Source organism: Varroa jacobsoni, unplaced genomic scaffold, assembly GCF_002532875.2.
Source record: "Varroa jacobsoni isolate VJ856 unplaced genomic scaffold, vjacob_1.0 contig01347, whole genome shotgun sequence".
Lineage (NCBI taxonomy): Eukaryota > Metazoa > Arthropoda > Arachnida > Mesostigmata > Varroidae > Varroa > Varroa jacobsoni.
In genome coordinates, this window is record NW_019214626.1 from 41,406 (window position 1) to 63,055 (window position 21,650).

The following is a 21,650-nucleotide window of genomic DNA, read 5'->3' on the forward strand; positions in this document are numbered from 1 at the left end:
GAGCACTCTGGCAGAGAAGTCCGAAATGATGATTAAGCGGAATTGTGATCTAGAAATCGTTCCCGCATTTGGTGTGATCATAGAAGCACGCATGGAGCTACAGTTATTACGTCTAGAAAAATTTGGAAGCACCAGTGCAAAAAAATTAAAGGAAGGCGGTACACTACGGAAAAGGACGAATTTAGAAGAGTCTCCGTATCGTGGCCTCTTAGTGATCGTAGAGTGAGTATTTGGGCCTATTTGATTCGATCAACGATCGTGATCGTTAAAGGAGCTCACGTTCTCATAGTCCTTCATTCTATTTTTAATTTACATGAGAAAATATGAGGAAAATATTCCTCTTGTACCAGTGACACTTCGAACAAACACCACCAGGTCCTTATAATTTTTTTTTCAATTTATTTATTTACAATCCATTCGTCGGTCATTCGTTCATGTTTTATGCCAAAATTACCTTCATTCTTATTATCACCTTTAGCATTTTCGTTCTCCCAACTCTTGTTTTGCTGTCACTCGATGTATTACCACATGACATTCGTGTATATATGTATATATATATATATACATACATATCTATTACAACACTTGTGTTTTTCTCTATCTCACAATTCTAACTACCAAGTTTGCCTATCGTGTATAAGTCCCGTTTGTTTCATGCATTGATGTATGTTCAGCTTTACCCTCTTATTATTCTAACTTCAACCTTCTTCACAGCTAAGTTCTCTCCGCTGATTCGGGTTTAGCTTTAGCTTCCGTCACCCTCTACCTGGAGCGTTTATTTCTAGCTTGATTACAATGACTTCGATCTATGATGCATATGCCATAGTCCTGTTCTCAGTCGTAATGTCCTTTTGATCTTTGCCATCGTTACCATCAATTAGCCGTTCTTGTCTAAATTTCGATTCTAACATTTCTGTCTTTCGTTGCCGGCGTGACACTGTGATAACTAGCTTTTTACGATCATGTGTTTGTACGGGCTTCGCTACGTCTTTGTGACGGATTTTTGTTTTCATTTTTCAAAGGGAACATTTCGGTTATAACCTGTGTTCGTACGCGTGTCCTTAATTAACAAGCATTGTTGAGTTTTGTATGAGAAAAAAGGCGACTCTTCTAATGTTTTCTTACTCGAATTAATAAATAATGATAGCCTATAGAGGAAATTACTCCCAAAACAAGCCACTGATAGAAAATATAGCTCGTTTTTAATAACAACTCTGTCGTCAATTGCCGTTAAACGTATGATGGCCGCTAACTTTGCTATACACACACACTTCGAAAAAAATTAACGCCTTAATTAAGCACGTTAACTTATCGTTGGTGTTTCTATCTCCTTTAGCTAAGTGGACATTCTTTCTCATGCATATGCTACTATTCCTGTCATGCGTGAGTGCCTTCCAGACTCTTCATGTGACGGTGTACTTTTTCTGCGCCTATTATACATGATCAGTATCGTGAATTAACTTTTCATCGTCGTTGTGGCAATCATAGTCAACGTTGACGAATCGAACTAGTTATCTTGTCAGATTTTTCCCTGTCCCTGTAATCCACGTATTATCGGTCATGAAGGAGAAACGAGTAAACAATGAACAATAACGGTCACAATTTTTTCAGAACTCCTGCTATCCCGAACACGGATGCTATATATGTCCGCTTCCAAGTCCTTTTGCCTGTCCATGGCTAGCTACGCTTTTTGGCCTATTCCTCTAAAGCCTTACCCCATCTCTATTGTACCCTCTTACCGCAACAAGCAACGGGATCAGCGAAGCCTGAAATCGTAAAGCGCTTCCGAATTTGTCCGAGAAGGTGCGACAACCACTTCCTAACGTCTTGCTCTCTACCTCACTCAATAAGGCCAGAATACAATAGTTGTATTCCTAGTAGGTTGGTTATTGTTGAAATTGACATGGTAGTAGTAATAGTAGTAGTGGTCATTTCGAATTTCCACCTACGTGGGTCATGGTCTAATCAGTCTATTTGGGTCAAACGGCCATCCCATGAAATGTGCACTTTACAATCCTACACAACGTTCAAACCGTAATCCGTACTCAGCCTACAAACAAATAGAGCGAAACGAACCGCTCTCACAGCCTTCGCATGACGGTGCATCACTACTGCTCCCGCGCTTGCTACTAACGACATCAAAGTAATCAGAGATCAGGTGAAGGTCGGTCTCCTCCGTCTCTTCCAATACCGCCGAACCTCAGCAACCCATCTTATTCATTATTCCTATGCCACCAATTGAAAGCTATCTTTCGTTCTTTGTCCATTGTCACTGAGATGTCAGTGTGTACATACTCTCGTTGCTTGCTCTCCCGCCGATAGTCTGAGCTAAATACCTACAAGGGCGGTGTCGAAACGCCTAAAAACTGCTACCACCCGTGAGTATAATTCAATCGATGATATCGCAATAATATTGTTTCGCGTTTGTTTCGCGCCAAGCATCACCTGTAGTCAAATGGAACCAGCTTTCTAGTCAAAACGGAGGTTGGCAGTTTGTGTGTGCGTGTTTATGAAGAGTACGCTTCCTAAAGATCCAATGGTATTGTTGTTTATCGACCCACTGTTATTACTGACCATATTTCCATGATGATCGTCCGTAGGCGCTCGTACTGCATTGATTCCTTTTTTCGGACATGCTCTCGGTACGGAAACCTCTCATTGGACGTTCGTTTAGTTTCGTAAACAAGTGTTGAGTACTTAAGCAATTCGCAGATGGGTTCAGTGCGGAGCTCATGTGTCTTGTGTAACTGCGCCGCTTGTGAGCGGTCTTAAAAATTTAAAGTACATGAGAAGCTCGATATGCGACAATTTGTGAGAACAATCGATAGAATTAACGAAAACAAACTTCTAGATAAAAACTAGAAACTAACTATCTAGTAGAATAAGCCTAATGCCCAAGCAAGCTGATGTGCGGCTGCCACATCTGGGAATAGATTTCAGCAATACTGCATGAATGAACTAATGTTAGAACTCGTTGTACTCGAACTCCGTATTCTAAACTCTCCAATTGGATATAATTCTGTTTCGTTGGTCAAACGTTCATTATCTTAATCGGACCTTTACGTTACAGATTGTTGTGACCCGGTCGAGGTGGGAACGTCTCATAATAACTGACATCCAGTACGATTCAGTATACGATATAATTAGCTAACTTTAGCTCAGTCGGCAAATCACAATGATGCTAGTTCCACAGCACCTGGCAGGCATCGTTGGATTAGCAAAACAGCGTTCACAGTATATTCATAAATGTATTGCTCGCTATGTTTGTTAATAAACAAAACAGACACACAAAGCTTTAACAAATTGGTCTGGTTCGATGGCTGGGCCACAAATCAATAGGTACACGGATTTGGTCGCGACACACTCCAGCACTGCGCCAACTCAAAGATGGGTTGCTCCATAGCTTTACCACTGCCTGAATGGTTGATTGACTAAAAATGAAAAACATTTCATTAGAACTATTAGCTCAGGTCTTTGCCGTTATCGTTAATGCTAGTTAGCATATTGTATGCCAAGTCTACAATTCGTTCTTTTCCGCATAATTATCATTATTATAATCTTCATAATTATATCGTCAACTTACAAATTCAAATCGTTGTAGTATTCAACAAGTTTTTGCCACTCCTCTAGCTATACAGGCAAACAGACATGTACTCTAGTGATATTCCGTATTGGCTTCTATCCCTCATTGAGTGGATGAATTAACATGCACTTACATCATTTACATAGATGTCATTGACATACACATTATATAACACATAAATACGGCAGCCCTCGATATACTCCCACTAGATATGGATGTATATTACTATCGTCATCATCTAACAGCTGAAGGCCAAGTGCACGACGATCGGCGACCCAGACGCCCTAAGAACGTAGCTGTTCACGCGGACACCGAATAACTAACCTGGTAACCCTGAAACACTAGAACTCTCACGCACTGAACTGCGGTGTGCCGCACCAATGGTCCATGCTTAGGGCAGCCCACTCCGCGCGTTCTATACTTCAAGCTAGGTCACGACTATCCGAAAATGTCTGAAGAGTACTGTGACGTCAGGACACCAAAAGACTTGATTATCCGTGATGAAGATTTCGAAGGTGAAAGGCTTCAACTTATAAAGCGTTTTGTGCTTAATAACTTTTTTGTAGCTTACTCAATCGGTACATAAACGTTTAACTAAAGAACGCATCGTCCCAAAAGTCAATCTGGCACCCTGTAACTTTGCAAACTGTAAAGTTCAATGACTCTTTTTTCTGACAACCTATGCTCGTACTCACCGATGCATTTATTCTTGTTCTGCGGTGGACCCGCCTTAGACAATCAGAGAGAGATAACTTGTAATAAATTTAATGATTTTATTTATAAACTATTTAATCATTTTTGTCCATAAACGAAAAGTCAGCGAAGTGACGTTAACTTCTATACGTGTCAGTCCGAATCTAATGCAGATAGCTACACAGGATTCTCTGCGTACGAAATACCGTTAGCCTACAAAGTGATGGTCCTCACAACCACATCCGCGTTTGCTCGGATTTCGCTTGCACGTTTAAAATACATACATATTTGATTCAATCCGTGTCATTGATAAATCACACTTAAGCTATGCGACCCTCTAATAACCTGGCTCTTTTGTTGTTGCTCAAAGTTTCGGCTTAGGCAACAGGTCGAAAGTCGCTCATCACTTACTTTCGGGATACAAATAAGACGGTCGCTATTACTTAATCACGATTTGCTAAATCGACTGAAATAGTCCTGCATGCACGACGTATTTATTATTTATCCGGTTCGTTTCTGCACGGCATTCGTAAAAAAACGTCCGTCCGATTTACGAACTAAAGTCCAGGAGACGTTTCGGTGCGAAATTGGCTGTGAGTCCGTACCTTTCCCCACACGCTTATACATAGCAGCATTTTTGTTTACTACCGCTGAGTGAACGAGGATGGCTGCGCGCCAATTTTGAACAACGCTAGCTACCATCCTATTAGACAACCCGATATCCATAACTACCACACAGGTGTCATTTAAAATTTTCGCTTACCCATGTTTATATGTGTGCTTAAGCCTAATAGGCGTCGCGTCTCGAAGTATAGCCGGCACACAAAAACTGTAAATCCGACAGTGTGCCCCTAGTGTCTTTTCATCGTGTTAACCAGTCTCTTCTTCCACCAGACCAAACATCCGTTTTGATGATCGTTATCTTTGGATAGAGCATATTCAGTATTCGAATTCTTCCGAATATCGCGCGTTCACGCATGCTACAACGATGAGGCTTTATTTCGAAGAACTCGATCTAAGAAGGACATCACAACCAGCACTGGGTTAGCTATTCGATGCGGATCTGAAAATGTCGTTTCTTCTTTGCTCAACTGCAAGTTTTCCTCATGTTGATAGTTGCTCCCTAACTGCTTGGAAAAAATATTTACGCGCGTCCTTGCGCCGAGCAAGGAATCCATGGACTCACGTTTCAATGTGTTACCTTTAACATCATACATATTCACAATATTAGCCTGTACGTAGGATTAGTATGGTGAAATGAGGCAGTGGCCCAGTAAAGTTAAGACTTGTTAAGGAGGTTTGTAGTAAGTCCATTACATGTGGTTATGACGGCCTAATTACATATGGTGGTAAGCTGATGCATATCCGCTTAATAGGAGACGCACATGTTCGGGTCGTTTGTTGAGCGGGCACTCGCAGAAACGTTGTGCAGTTTCCTTTGCATTTGCCGAACATCAACTCGTAGTGTCTTTGTCTGTTCTCCTGTTGCATACATCGCAGGAGATCCTCAAAGTATCCTTTGCTGAGCTCGATCGAAACACCACTTTCAACTTTCTACCAAACAACAATAACTTCAACCGATCCATTTCATTCAGTGAAGCCCTGATCAGCGCTCTGACGACATTATTGATTGGAGAACCGTCATTTCCTGGTCGTGAAGATGTTTGCACTTGATTTTAGCTCACATTGTATTTCGTATACGTACGTTGACATATGGACACGCGCACGCACATCCTAATGAGGAGTATTCGTGCTTAGTGGTGTAACAACTGAGCAGTTCTGTTCGATCTATGTATTGTCTGACTGTGTACTGACATGTTATCGTTCTGTATTATTGGTTCGTTCGGTCGCTCACCCCCGTTTGCCGCCAGGAGAACTGTTGAGCATTACTTTCGCTCAGTTTAAGGCTTCTCATTGCTCTTCGGCTTCTGCGGCCGTCATCACGCTTGCTTGTGTTTGATGTTGTGCTTGCTATTATTGCTGAATTGTGTGTGTCCTTAGTAACATTTATATCTTTTCATGTTTGTTTGACACTAGTTTAAGTTTACTTGGATCTATCTATAATATTAATTATAATAATGCATTATTTCTTTGTTATTGTGTGACTTTTGACTAAACACCGCTAACAACACTTCTTCTTCGGCCGGTTGAGATATGTCCGATTGATTTGGATCTTGTTGCCCTTTTGACTTGGCTGGTTCTGTAGAAGTTGTTCCTACGGTGAAAATAGAAACGGATTACGAATCAGGCGGAATATAACAGGAATAAAAACGGCGTAGCATCTATTTTAAAACGATTTTTGTTTCATTATCATTGACGTATTTTATCCCAGAATGATATCTGTTTTTGCTAGTCATATCTAGGAAATGAGGGTAGATGGACCCTGGCCTCAATCGGCAGCAAGAATGAAACTACAGCTTGAACGGTCATATTTGATCTACCTTTTTGCTGGCAAGCACCATTCTCGTGATGGCATTAAACATTTCCTCGACGTTAAGGTTGTCCTTGGCTGACGTCTCGAACAACTTAATATTCATCCGATCCGCAAAAGCTTGGGCATCTTCAGTGACAACAACCTTTCGCTGAGGGTCGTCGTTCTTATTTCCAACTGCTCAAATGAAGCATAAAATGAACATGGCAATAAACATCTATGGCATAAAATAAATAAATCACACGGTTGGATAGTACGATAGGTGAGGTGGACATATTTGAAGGGATGAAGCGACCAATCACAGCCATTCCTACCGCCCAAATCCGCCAGCAACAATAGAAATGGCTGATTTCCGTGTTGATGGTTAATTATTAATTAGCTGCGAGTGAATCAAAGTCAATAAGCATTAAATTTGTATTTTTATCAAAAAATTTCGGCTAAAAATATATTACCAAGTATTCGATTGACGACGTCGCAATTTTGGTCAATTTCATGGAGCCATCGTTTTACGTTGGCAAAGCTTTCTCCATTTGTTACATCATAGACGACAACGACTCCATGGGTTCCTCTGAAATATACAAGATACCTCGACCGTTAATTTTCTCGATATAAAATCCTACTCAGACTGCAATACGAGGATACTTTTGATTTTTTTAGGATGGTTTCTCATTCAGATGTGTATGTGAAATAGCTACGTAAAAAATGGCTTACATAGCGCCTTGTTTATTATTTCCTGGAAACAACAATAGCACCTGGAGAGACAGACAGCCAATAGGATTATCTTTAAAACAAGGTGTACAAACCTGTAGTACGTCGACGTGATCGTACGAAAGCGCTCCTGGCCTGCAGTATCCCATATTTGCAATTTAACCCGCTCCCCGTCTATTTCCAGAGTTCGGATCTTGAAATCGACTCCGATAGTCGTGATGTAATTGCCTATAGCAGGACATTAGCATGGGAAGTAATTGTTAAACCTAATAATTAAGGCAAGCTGTAACACTTTTTCCTGTACACGAAGCTCACTTACTTAGGGTGCACGGTATGTACACACAAACAGAACGTTAACTTTAAATAAAAATTCACATAAGTAGTAATAAAAGAGGATGATATATATCACAATTGTATCTAGAGGCTTCTCTAATAATGCTATAAGTATATATCAGATGGTTTTATGAGGTTAGCCTTTTGCCATTGTTGCCAAGGGCATAACAGCTCGTTAAGCTGAGAAAATGTAGGACTTGTCGTAGTTATGAAGGCATCGCGTTTTCCGGCATGATCTCAATTATACCCTAGTATGTGAATTTTTGAAAAAACCGCCAACAACTACGAGCATAGAAATAGCTACTAGTAACAGCCTGGGCGAATCGCAAAACAATTAACAGTCTCATAGTCGGCTGCAACCATTGCCCTTACCAGAAAATGTGTTGTCAGCAAATCGTAACAGAAGACTGCTTTTACCCACACCTGAAAAGAAACAAGACAAGTTAGAATAAAGCAAATTCATGTTTCGCGCATCAGTGGTTTTCGAACATGAATATACAGGAACCAACTTTCATTATTTTTGTCAGCCGATATCCTTCATGAAATAAACACGGCTTGAAAAGAATCCTTCATCGCCATCGTCAGTATAGGCGATAAATTTATCGATGAACTTGGATCTTTTTCGACGTATCATGAAGTGATTTTTCTTGTGAAGGCATCAATATTTGTTCATATCTATGTTCTAAAGTCCATAACACAGTTTTTTTATCGGGTCCTGACGTCGTCGCGCACCACAGAGCACCGCTATCTTCGATAAACGCACTAAAATACATACAAGTACATTTGTTGTAGATAGACACGCTTTTGCGTAGAAAATATATTGCATACGCGATATTCATAATAGTTTCTTTCATAGAGTTATTAAACTCAAAATCAGTCCCTTCGTGATAACAGATTTTGATGCCTCTAAAAGACTGGGACTTAGTACAAGAGTTCAGCTATGACTGGCGAACGTTCATTTCAAACCATAACTCCACAGTCCCCAACGATTACCATCTAAGTAAATCTCTGAGATTACACGTAGATCAGTTAGTACAATAACAGGTCTACTACGTATATGATATTACAGTTCTGATCAGACACAATGACATCGTGGATATTTGTCCGCTGCTAGCAGTCATCGTCCTGGTCATCTAGGAAAAAGGTAAACTAGCTAAAGGTTTAAAATATTGTAAGCTTGTATATTTATTTACTGTACAATACGAACCACTAAACGGGTACTGCTATGCTCCAATCCCAAACGCATTATAGATTTGTCTCTATGAAACTACCATGCGATGGAAACGACAGAACACAACTATAATGTATTCGTTTTATGACAAGACATACATATAGGAAGTAATTTTTAGTGTTTCTAAATGATTGCAAGGTAAATTATAAACGGCAAAAAAAAAACCCGAACAGTTAACGCTTTTCCGCCTATGACACTCTAGCCATGGCATCATTACAGATCGTGACTAGATTCTCGTGTGCACCTTAACGTAACAAGGAAGATTAGGACAAAGTCCGATGCAATTCGATCAAAACTAAGCAAAATGCATGTACCATAAAACCGCGAAACTGGGCTACAACGAATCATGGGTCTAGCATTACGTGCGCACGCTCAAAATGTCTAACTGCATAGATTTACACCCACTAGGATACAGCCTACTGTTTAACCTTGCCGCAAAGTAGGCCTATACTACGTAGACTCCGAAAGTTCAATCTCTCCGTTTATGTGTGTAGAGTGAGGCGAAAGTAGTCTCAATAATTTGAGTGTTTATTGAAGTTACAACTAGTCTGATAGTTACTATTCGTAGAATGAAGGTTTTCGAACTGTCCGAAGAGGTCTTTGCCCCAACTTGTATAACAGATAACTCTATAATGCCACAGAAAATTCAATGAATGCTGAACACTCGACCTATGGCTAGCATATAATGCGGTTATGCGTACCAGAACTACTGAACAGTATATAAAAGCGTGGGCATGTCGCGGGCTAAAAGTAGTAGGTGTTGCTTAGTCCTCGTAGTAAACATTCGCAGATAACGCCCGCGACACTATGGACGTATGCACAAAATGAGATCATTCACGAGTCATGTCTCGTGCCTAGTGGGTCCTTTCTTAAACAATCTATCGCTGTAACGTTCGGTTTCACTATTCGATTAATATGCGACCAGGCGTCTACACTGCGTAAACTTCCAAGACCTACCCAAGTAATTTGTAGATTTGAGCAACGCCGTAGATTGTCGATAAATTCGAACCCAAACCCATTTTAAAGAGTTTTGAATGTGGAATATTGTGTTCGCACATTTCAACCAAACGTGTTAAAATACTTTACAGATGCTGTTATACCTAAGCTCTGAGGGAACTGTCACGTAATCTGTTTCATTTAGCTTGAGGTGCCCAAATTTGACAACAAAGAGAGCGTGACTGTGTAGTGAGATGTTTTTCATTTTGTGAACGCAGCCTACAGGTTCGCTAACCCCTTAAGGGATAGCGTGTTTTGTGGCTAATTTACTTTACTTAAATTTAAATTAACAGAGTCACGTCGTCTTAGTTTAGACTATATAAATACAACGGATGTCATTTACAGGTTTCGATACGAACACAACAGCTGTAAAAAATTACGCAAAACGTACGAATCGAAAATTGACGGTGTGTCATGATCATCTATGCGTGCATTTGTGCCTGTAACACGTTTCTTTTTTAGCTGATATTTGTGTTTCTCTTGTCAAATCAAATACATTAAATTGCCGTCCTTTTTATAAGTGAATTATGCACAGTCTGATAGTAGAATTTCATCTTTTAAGCGCCAGACCCGCATAATAGAATCACAAGGTTTTGGCTTATTTGGAAGTCAATCGTGAGGAACAAGTTTAGATCCTGTTTTCTTGAAAACAAAACAAAATATCTGGCAGAGGAGGAGCTCGAGAACAATTAAATACATTCTAAAAACACTTGAATAGATGCCGCTTAAACGTATTGTCTACCAAGACACGTGTACCATTTATTTCGACCCTTACTTCATTTAACAACGAACTCACAATGGCTTGAGAAAGCCATTTAGCGGATTCCAGAAGCTGACCAAGTTTAATTTATATACTGTTATTACAGCACTTAGCTAAAGAGAAAAGAATATTAAAATTATGTATAAATTGATAAAAATAACCGAAAACGACCGGTGGTGGGAACGTTTTACATGACAAACCGAAATACGTTAGCTTATATTCTGGACGGTGTTCCCCAGGCACGCCCGTAAAATCGCATCTTGTGATTTGTAATCTACTGAGAGGGTTCTCCTAACAACCTGCATGCACAACAATTCTATTGTTACTAGTGGTGACAAATACGGAAAAACCGAAACACTATGTTAGAAGAATGAGTATTCCCAATCTAATACACTAGTAAAATTTCACTGAAGATATTTGACTACATTATTAACCAATGAAGTTCCAGTTCAATGATGTTCGATCGCTAATTCTTTGAAGACACCATTGCATGAGTTTACAGCGAAGTGTGTAACTGAGAGTTCATCTAGTAGCGAAGTTCCTTACGACTAGACCTTCGGTGAATTGCATTTGAGCAGTTTACCAGAAAATAACAATCAACTTCGTGATAAAAGGCCAAATCCGAAGCTCAGGAGCAAAAACACCTCGCAAGCGATCGGAAACGCAACACGCTTTGAGCTTCCGAAGCAATAACTGAAGCTCGTGACCTAAGCGTCGCAGTCTGCGAGGCGGCCTCCAAGCATCTCCACCGGGCCTATATAAGCAAAATTTCCCCCCAGGCTATTAGCTGAACACCATGAGCCTTCCAACCACAAGGCTATATAAAGATAAACAATATCGAAAAGTCATCCACTAGACTAATATTTTGGTGCTCATAACGGAATTAACTTCGTTGGTTATTGTTATTACTACAAATAATATATTTCGAGACGAGGAAATAAGCACAGAGTATCAAACAAGCATCTTTTTTCGACATAAAAAGCCTGTGCGATTTTTTCAGCTGCCAGGATATATCCCAGGACAGAAGATCAAAACACGGATTGCTTTGCAAATGGAAAAAGAGTACGTAAGTTATATTTGACATAAATGATCAATTATGGTCATGGTGGAATCAAATATGGAAGTAATGATATTCCTACTTATAGGAACAGAGTTACCGCTCTATAATTGTTCACGTTTGTTGAAAGGAAACGTCGAGACAAAATCTCTTATACGATACTTTTGAGCATATTGGTCTACCAATCGATATTTCAGCAAAAATGAATACGAAAAAGCTTGCACATATGCTATTCAAAATAGTCAAACAAACATATTTAAGCTAATGTTTTGCTTATTAGAAACACATTCAATACTCAATAACAATCAATCTATATTACTTAAATGTAACTTAATAAATTATAAGTTCACCTGACTACGTTGAAAAACGGTTGAAAAAAGAATATTTTTCATTTATCTATTCTAAAGGTACTTCTTTAATTAGTTATGAACTGGCCAATGGTATTACACATCGATTTTTTATGGCCTTTATGGCCAAGACCACTGCGAATATACATGAAATATTAGGAAAAATGTATGTGATGCACCGGCATCGATTAATCTTGCGATGGTAAACAGTCTATCATCCTCTGTTTTATCGGCTGCATGAAGCTATATAGTACGCTAAAAAAACGGATAAGTTACGTATGTATGTCTGGTAGACATTTTTACTTAACCGCAAACCATATTTCGAAATGGAACAGCAGTAACATTTTCCTGACTATTGTTTATTTCAGTATTCGCGTTAGGGCTATACAGGATCATTCCATCCTATACATTCCATCAAAAATAGTCATCTATTTTTATGTGGCTATTCTGTATTAGCTGGATACCGAACACATTGTTGCTGTGTTATCTTAATTGTCGTTTTCTAACGAAATTTGTCACAGTCTTTTAAAGGATCTACTGTGACCAAGTTCACAGCAGAAAATGCCACTGTCGCTTTTGTACTAAGGTGATTTTGACCTGCGCTAAGGACACTTCATAACGATTGTAATAATAGCGTTTCGACTTAGGACACATCGTGATAATAGAATTATCGGATGTCGGATGAATCTTCTAGCTTCGAGAACCATCATCGCATTCGTAGTGAATAGGTCAGCAAACAAGGGTAGAAGCTAAGCTAGTGTAGCTGAGATAATCCAGTACAAGTAAACAACAACTCATTTCAACTGATATTTCATATCAGTCTTTAGCCAGCGTAGAGTCTCTCAGAATCGTCGTCAGCAACGGGTGGGCGATCGATCGGATCTGCCAACCGGCCTATTGGAATCTCGGATAGCTGCAATTTTGCCCCAGCGGAATCGACAATGATTTACACACCAAGACCCGCACTCGTAATCATGCCGAATAATCGCAGCAGGAGCCAATGCACTGTTCTGTTAGGTATATCGTTTTATCCGCCGTTGGCCTGGCCGGTCTAGGTAGGTTAGGTCTAAACAGGCTTGAGAGCCGTAATTCGACCCGCCAGCTTTCCTATGTGGTGAGCGATACATATCCCCTTGCACGATCGATGCCACTTTGCTAAGATCGCTGGAGGAATGGGTGCCGAATTGATCATAATTTGTGTAATAGATGGGTCATTTCTAGCAAAAGTGACTCCTGCTCATCTGAGGCGCACGGGGTGTCACATATACAGCGACTCATTGTCCAACATTCCGTCACGACACAAACATATGGCGAACGATCATGTATCCGGATAAGATAAGAAGAACTTATAAGAAACTCAAGAAGTCATAAGAAGACTAGTTCAACCTGGTGGATCTCACGCGTCTTCTTTTTCATAGGCGGTCTTCAACTCACTCTTACCCCTTTTTTTTAACTCGTCTAGTATCAAGCTGTCATGTGCCATTTCCGTAGTTTTTGCCGCCTTCTTTCCTTTGTTTATATTATTATAGTTTGCTGCGTGTGGATTTTGTTGGCTTTGGAATGGTATAAACTAGTAGCAGATTTCTCAGTTAAGCAAAACATTTATTTATACACATCTCTTGATTGTATGTTTCTACTGTATTAAAGCTAACAGGGCCCAATCTTACCCAAAATTTACTGAAGACGATCCTGATTTAGTCCTAAATAATTAATATAATATGACGATACCCAAATGTTATTCTAATAACTGATATTTCCTGACTATAAGTACCAGATAATTAATAACAGTTTAGTTAGTGAAAATCTAGCATCGTTGATGAAATTATCGACTTTTAGCTTCGTTACTGTTCCTCCTAACTGCCGCCAAATCAACTCGACCTATACTCCCTTCATGGCCCTAAGCCGATCCTAAATCGCCCTAATCATAAACGTTAATTAACCAGCGTCGAAGTCAACGAGCCAAACACGTTATCGCTGTCGCAGAATCAGCAACTGCCACACCGTTCTTTCTTGCCTGAACGGTAAAGGCCATCGACCGCGTGGTCACTCCACGTCGACCCTGGCCCAGGAGCTAGAAGTACATTGTACTACGAAGCGTATGCAGAATGATGAAAATCTTAGACAGGACATCAAGCTTCTTGTAATTATGCTAATGACGTACGTAATAAGCTGTTGGCAGCGTTTAGTGTCACATCCGCATGATAGTACTTGGTCACCAGCTTGATTACGGCCACAGCGAGAGCGGCAGTCGGAGCAGTAATAATTCTCTCCTGCCTGGTACAACGGCGTTGGCACGCACGCACGCACGCACGCTTGCTTGTCGCCTCCGTTAGCCGCAGTCACCGTCATCACATCATAGTCACGGTGGCCGCTGCTGGTTGATCGTTGCATCGTGGATTCAGCAGCAGGCGATTATTGCTATTACCGCTAACTCTAGCTTGATATTAAGCTTCGATGACTTTCTCCGCCAAAAAACGCTGCTACTCTAGTCGCTCTAGCCACTAGTAAACCACTGCTCCCTGCCAGTGAGATATAGGCCTTTGATAGCGTCTAGTATGGCCACATTAAACGGAGACAAAGCTGCCAAGAACTCCAGATTCCGCCACCTCATACTCATAGGCTGGCGCAACCTAATGACATGTACGGTTAAAAACTGCTAAGCTAAGCTTTGTTTTTCGCTAGTTCTTTGACCCATTCACTTATTTGATTGCTGCTTCTGACGAGCATTTTTGGGATCTTTTTTTTGGCCAAAAAACATTTGGCCGATCCGCCGAATATTATGTGTCCGTCCACAGGCAAGTAGCGCAATCTGGCAGGTTCGCATTTCAATTTGAAACCTACCGCCTTCTGTTGAAAGACGCGTTCGGAGCTAAGAGAAAGGCGCGAAAACTCGAAAATTGACAGACGTATACTAACAAACGTCATTGCTCTCGTCGAGTGAGCGGAAAGGTAATGGCTCAGCCGACGGTTCCTCCTTACACAGAATCGTTTGAGCGTAATAAGAAAAGCCGCATCAGACGCACTGATTTGACACTCACTGACTGGCACTCGGTGAACATTTCCTTCCCGTCGGTAAAGCATGTCAGCCTAATGCAATAAGGGCATTCTACTTTGACGTAGAATGATATTTCATAAGTGTATGCTCAAGTAATCGCAATACGCACGCCACGAAAATAGCAGCGACTATGGCTGTCATGTTATATTATATGCAGGTAGAAATGGCATCAGTTGGATGAATGGTGACCACTTAAGGTGGCTCGTCCACCTTCGACAATACGACAGATAAAACGGACTGAAATGATAATTGAGGCATCTTGGTAAGGACAAGCTATAATAGAATATGTGTATTTTTTTTTGCTTATCATTTTTCGAGGAATAGCTAGTCAGGTTCAGATAGATACAACAACCAGAGATCGAATTCGTCGACACCCGTTACGACACGAGTCAGATGAACTACTCTTATTCTGCATCGCCTTTAATGCTTGTGGGACATAATGAATTAAAAAAATTGCCAAGTTAACAAGCTTGTTCCCTTTATTCATTGTTTGATCACTAGAATCACGCATACAATAACAACAACAACGGACCGTAAGGTCCATTTTCTGCCTTTCAAACCAAAGCGTACAACCGAGAGCCACTACGCCAATTCGCTCTTATGTCTTCTGACGACGACGACTATTGCCTGTCCGACTGCTCCGAGCGTGTCGTTACTCCTTCGTTATTTGTCATCATCGCCAGCAGCTGACGTTTGTCTGAGGTAACCGTGTCTGTCTCCTTTTTAACCGATCCTATCGTTGGAGTCTCAACGTTTGATTAACGTTGCTCTTGGCGATTCGACGGCCCTTGCTGGTTCAGTCGCAGGCAGTGGTAGCTGTTTCCTGAGCGCCATGAAGACGTTTGACGCCTGCCGTCAGCGAGTGTTTCGTTTGCGGCAGCTTTTTCCGTCCGCGTTGCACTTATTCGAGTAGTGAACCATGGACAGCTGCGACAGCCGCAGCATTGGCCGGGGCAGCTGTTAAATGAGTCACTCTCACGTTGATGGTAGCGGAGGGTCGACGGAGACAAACGACTGCCGCTAAGAGGCAACGTAAAATACACATGATGATATAATACACGACAAACTCACGCTGCCGATGACACTCGTGGCCACCGAACATAAAGCGAAAAGCACGTTCGTGATGATAATACTTGAGGCCTGATGAAGGGGGATAGGGCAATCGTTTCGGTAGATGGGCGACGAGCAATCGGTGAACATCAGCGTGGTTTTGTGTTCGTTAATAACAAACGAAACCGTTCGATTGTAACGTCAAATTAAAAACGATCACCAGCAAAAACTATACAGGGAGCACCTCATACAGTAAGATAGGTATGTGTTGAAATTAACACTTATGTACGCGTAAAATAAAACGCACACAGACGCTCAGATTGCGTCGTTTGAAAGTTTACCGTTCGCCGCCGCGGTGGCGAGTACAGCCATTTAAACTTCTGAACTGAAAAGAATTCGCGAGTAAGGCGCTTGAAAAGGGTTTATACAATAGGCTCCGGACGGTATAAGAACGCAGGAGGGCGATCGTCTAAGGTAGCAGCTCATGGACGACTGAAATAAGCCACAATACAAACTTCAAATCTCATGCTAGATATAGACATTTTACCCCTGTGCATTTCTTTTGAACGCACGAACGCATAGATAACAGAATGCCTGATACTGTAAATGTCCATAATGCTTCTGTACGGGCAGCACCGTCGTTCATCATAGGAGCATTTCAGATCTTAGGCATCTTGAAAATCTGTCTTAACCGGGGTGACTGGACTTGGATTCCCCTGTTGTTCAAACAGCGTAAACACTTCATCTAGTGCCCATTTTTCCGGGGTAAACATTTATCTAAAGCGGCCGTGCATTTTCAGCTTTGCTGATAAAAGTTAAAAACAAAAATGACAATACGATACGTATATACACATAACAACGTACGTAATTACGTGTTTACTACGAATTATATGTCTATTCTTATTATGATGCTTACCGCTATCCCCGATGATAAGCAGCTTAAATAGATGATCGTACTCTCGATTCATGTTGCGATTTTTGTTGTTGTTGTTGTTGTTGTTGTCGTTATTGCTATGTCTGTAGCCGTTCTGGAGTCGACTACTATAGAATTGTTATTAATTGTAAGATTTCGAACAGCTGATACTCTTCTTTTTCTCTGGGTGAGAAAGACTAGCGGTACAGGTACGAAGCTCACAGATGCACCCACTCGGCTTGTCAACGCACTCCAGCTCTCGTCAGGCGCGAACTCAAGAACTTACTTGCGATGAATTCGTCCAAACGCTCGACGACGATCGCCCGGACACGACACACTATTAGCCTCAGCGAAGCTTAGTAGCGACAATGTCGACGAGAAACGCTATGATGATCGAACGGAGCGGTGATCCTTGAGTAGGCTCGAACAAGTTAGCTTCAGCGAGATAACCTTTCTGTAGATTTAAGCAACAGTTTTGGTATCAGGGCTAACTTGTGTGCTACGCTCGTTCGTCGCTGTTGCTAGTTCCTTCGTTTTAATTGCAGAAAGTGAGTTTCCTAGGTCAGTCTACCAACTAGGTCCGCGCCAACTGTAAGAGAACACAAAACAGTCTTACAATGCGAGTAAGCCAGGTCCCCCTATAATCGCCTCAGGCTGGGGTCTGGCGGAGGTCGTCGCCAAGACATTCGGCGACGTCAACATGAAAGATGAATGATGCCACCAACGAACGCAACCACTAAGCGATGCCCGCAACTCGGCAGTTAGCAGTTCCTACTGCCGTAGTGGGTTAAACACATTGGAACGGAGCTGTCTGCCTCAGAGGTTACGCTGACAGTGATAACTGGATAGAACAATCGTGCTGTGTTTGTTGTTGCCGCCGTTGGAAATTACTACTAACCGCAATAATTGAGGGATAGTGCCAAGAATTTCGCAAAAGCTTCGGTCGTTTGATGTTTGCTAGCCATTCACAAATTGCCAGTTTCGTATCGAATAATTTTTGCGAAAATGATGCATCCACTATACTCGTGCTTTTTGTATAAGCTTTGATTAATAAAGCTTGTTGGTTGTTGGCGTACCCCCTTATTTCTGTTCTCGTTAACGCAGACTTATTATTAAGACAAGCACTCGATCGCAAACACATCCACGATGAAACGGCGGAACTCGCTGGATCGAAGGCTGGTTCAAGTTCGGACTCGACGTCTGCGATTCGTATAACCACAGTAGCCGTGTCGTTCTCAATCGACTTCAATTCCACTTTGTTTATCTTTGGGTTCTATTTCACCGACCTTTTAACCACTGCGATATAACAGCTGCTCAGCTATCCGCTGTTTCTTTCCCTCCCCACAGTACTGATAGCGCTGGTTCGATGTAGATATCGACGCACTCGCCTGCGTCACTTCTATGTTGTTCTTTTATCGTTGCTTCTGTTGCAACACCAGCAGCAGAAGCAGTATTTCACGGTACTGTTATCAATCGCTAGATGGAACAGCTGCAACAACGACGACAAAAATTGTTGTTGTGATGGCGGCGGCGGCGGCGGCGGCGGCGGCGGCGGCGGCGGCGGTAACAACAACAGGTCGCCAATTAGTCGAGGCTAAACCAGTTGTCCTAGCCAGCTAGACGGTTAACTTGGATAGCCGGTTTGAACGAAGGCTGGCCGCGATTGCTACTACGGAAGTCGCACCAGTCGCTTGTCTACTGTTGCTAATATCAAGCGGTTCGTACACTTTGCTCCTACCTCTCCCAGTAACCAGTGGTCGGCGTAGTTCTAACTGTTCAATTCTGCTCGATACCACAAATGAACCCCTGCCAGTTCACTCGAGATGTATTTTCTCTTCTAGTCACCTGCTTTTCACTTATTCCACTGGTACACGACTGCACACGGGCACAAACATACATCGACACAGGCGTTCATTGAGCAGCACACACGAATCGACGGCAATCTCGTTCTCTGTTGCTTTCGTTTGCTATACTTTCCCTATAGCTCGCCCACAGTTCGCACTCGACTCGAGAGGAATCAATCCACAAGCGACAACGGCGCCATTAACAGCGATCGAAACAATTGTACGGCCAACCGAACCGAAATAAGCGGCTCCCGCTGACACTACAATTGAGTTACAATATAGAATAGCAATTGACCGCTTTGTTATAGGGCTGCCTATTTTCCTCAATGCACAATTCCCGGCCTGTTTGTTGTTGTTCGCTTTCGCCCGCTGTCGTGCGTGGAACCACTGAGGAACTCGTTACTCGTCGATCCCCTAGAATATCGCAGTAGACCACTTACAGTCCTGGCACGATAGGCATCGGACGGACGACCGAGGCTAATAATGGAGACGGCAGAAGTTAGCCGTATGAACAGCACTACCAGCAGTTACGGCAGCAGGAACACCACTCACAATAAAAATTAGAAGACGACGTTGGCGGCCGCAACGGTAGCGATCATCGAGGCAAACACTCGCCGATTTGCGACTGCGTCGGCGACCGCCGTTGCTATCGGTTTTACGGTTGACGTCATCTCCGGTTCAACCACTGCTAACGCCTCCGCTTGCGGCAGTACCATCATCGCCAACGAGACAGCATATACTCTCGTTCCTTTTCTCGAACCCAGCTTTTACGACAACCAGGGCAACTCGCAGCGCTTCTCGGTTAGTTGGCCAGAGTCGTCATCATCAAACGAGGGGGCGAGAACATACACCCAGAGCTCCTTTCCACTGTGGGTAGTTGCTTGGCGGGGTAGTATAACCCCAGTAGCAACTGGTTAGTTGCAGAAGAGTGAAACTCTTCCGTCTTCGATTATTATTGTCCCGCGCTACTTTGCCGTTATTTGCTGGTGTTGCTGCTGGTGGCGAGCAGAATACATTGAAATGATGCCGCTGATGATAGAGTTGTAGATACACATCCACCGCCCCTATGGCCAATCAAAGAAGAGCAGCCAATGAACGGCGCCAACGAGCCCGAGTATAGACGACGAACCCGAGCAACAGACAAACCGACTAGAGCGAGTGAATCCTCTGCTTACAGCCACTCGCAGCAGCAGCAGCGGCGGTAGTGGCGGCGGCGGTTTATCAATGTAGCTTTTAAAATACACCTATGGAAAGTAGGAGGATACATCGCGCAATGATGCACGGGATTCCTACTGACCACGGAACAAACAAAGGCAACCGATCGAGCACCGCCGCCGGCAACAAGAGCCATCGTGGTTATACTAGAAGGAGCGGGTAAACAAGGCGTGGTCAGCGAGACGCAGACAGATTTGAATTCAAATTAATGGCGGGAGGGCAGACACTTTTTGGACGTTGACTGTATTATTTTCATGTCGGTTTGGTCGATTCGCGAATTTCGTCTGTATATACAGTGGTGTAATCGAACCAGAGACTCTGTGGACGTGGCGTTCAGACACTGTCTCGTCTAGTTCTATATATTTTTAAAAGGAGAGTGATCATGTGGCTACCCGAATTGGCATGTGTCCGCAAAGAAGGAAGAGAACTACACTTTTCACCTAGCTTTGTAGGTAATTGATTAGAAGTTTACCTGATAGGTCATTCAAGATGAGGCTTTGACACGAGTATTTTATAAAATACTTTTTAGCTGCTGAACAGCCGCTCGCATTTTGAATTGTAAAACATTTCCGCTTTCGTGTATCGTTGCAAATGGGTAATAGGTAATCTTCCTTAAAATTCTGATTCCTTAAGATTTCTATTCAGCCCTACGATTGCTGGCTGTATTTCTACGAAGCTTACCAAAAGCCTATATCGAACCATATGACGCATACGATATTGCGTAATGTATATGCGGCATATATATGATACGGCGAACCCGGAGATGGTTAGTGTTAAACGCCACGCTGAACGTATTTAAGTAAAATGTTCCATTTTCTTACGCAAGCAATTCAGTGCAAGGCTGGCTGGCCGGCTGAACACGTGAACGTGCTGCGAGGCAAAGCCCTATGGAGACCAAAATTGAATTCGTTAGATAGATTACAATGGGCCGTGATTGGGCGCAAGCCGATCAAGACTATGCATAGAAGTGTTTCGAACGACTTAGGCTCCGTATAAAAAAAATGCTAGACTCGAATGGCAGTTACATACAACACACCCATTTTTTAGCGGTGTGTCTGTCGGCACGTTCAGACGGTTCCGTTTAAACCTGATTTTCAAGTGGCTGTAGCTTATAAATAAGTAAGATTAAGGTCGTCGCAATTTAGGCCGGACATGTGCTGTACATAAGTGCACTTGAGACAAATTAGGTTGCTAGTAAAGGTAATGTGGATTGTCTTCTAAATTCACAATCTCATTAATGATCGAACGTTTTGCACCGCGTAAATGCTTTTTCTTCATAAGTTTGGTTTGATCGTTTCGTTCAATTATAGCCATATTTAAGATAAATACAGGTACAAAATACGATGGCACATAGAAACCAATTAAAAGTTTAAAAAAAATATATTAAATGGAGGACTAAAAACTGATTTTAGAGAAAACAGTGAACTTTCTTAT

The 21,650-nt window shown here is 42.1% G+C and overlaps 1 protein-coding gene across 1 annotated transcript; it reads right to left on the minus strand.

Moving 5' to 3' along the window:
• Positions 1–379: 379 nt before the first annotated feature.
• On the minus strand, positions 380–20,347 carry Rab35 (RAS oncogene family member Rab35). The gene is made up of 6 exons (XM_022853081.2): positions 17,161–20,347; positions 8,121–8,171; positions 7,511–7,643; positions 7,160–7,275; positions 6,718–6,884; positions 380–6,491 (listed from the first exon to the last, which is right to left on the minus strand). Exons 1-6 carry the CDS (start codon positions 17,210–17,212, stop codon positions 6,399–6,401), a joined length of 612 nt encoding a protein of 203 aa, XP_022708816.1. The 5' UTR covers positions 17,213–20,347; the 3' UTR covers positions 380–6,398.
• Between the last annotated feature and the right edge of the window lie 1,303 nt (positions 20,348–21,650).

Coding starts and splice junctions, on each gene's coding strand:
- Rab35 (XM_022853081.2), bottom strand. CDS start 17,212: ATGAATCGAGAGTACGATCATCTATTTAAGCTGCTTATCATCGGGGAT. Junction 8,172..17,160: donor GCTTATCATCGGGGATAGCG/GTAAGCATCATA, acceptor GTTTCTTTTCAG/GTGTGGGTAAAAGCAGTCTT. Junction 7,644..8,120: donor TGCTGACAACACATTTTCTG/GTAAGGGCAATG, acceptor GTCCTGCTATAG/GCAATTACATCACGACTATC.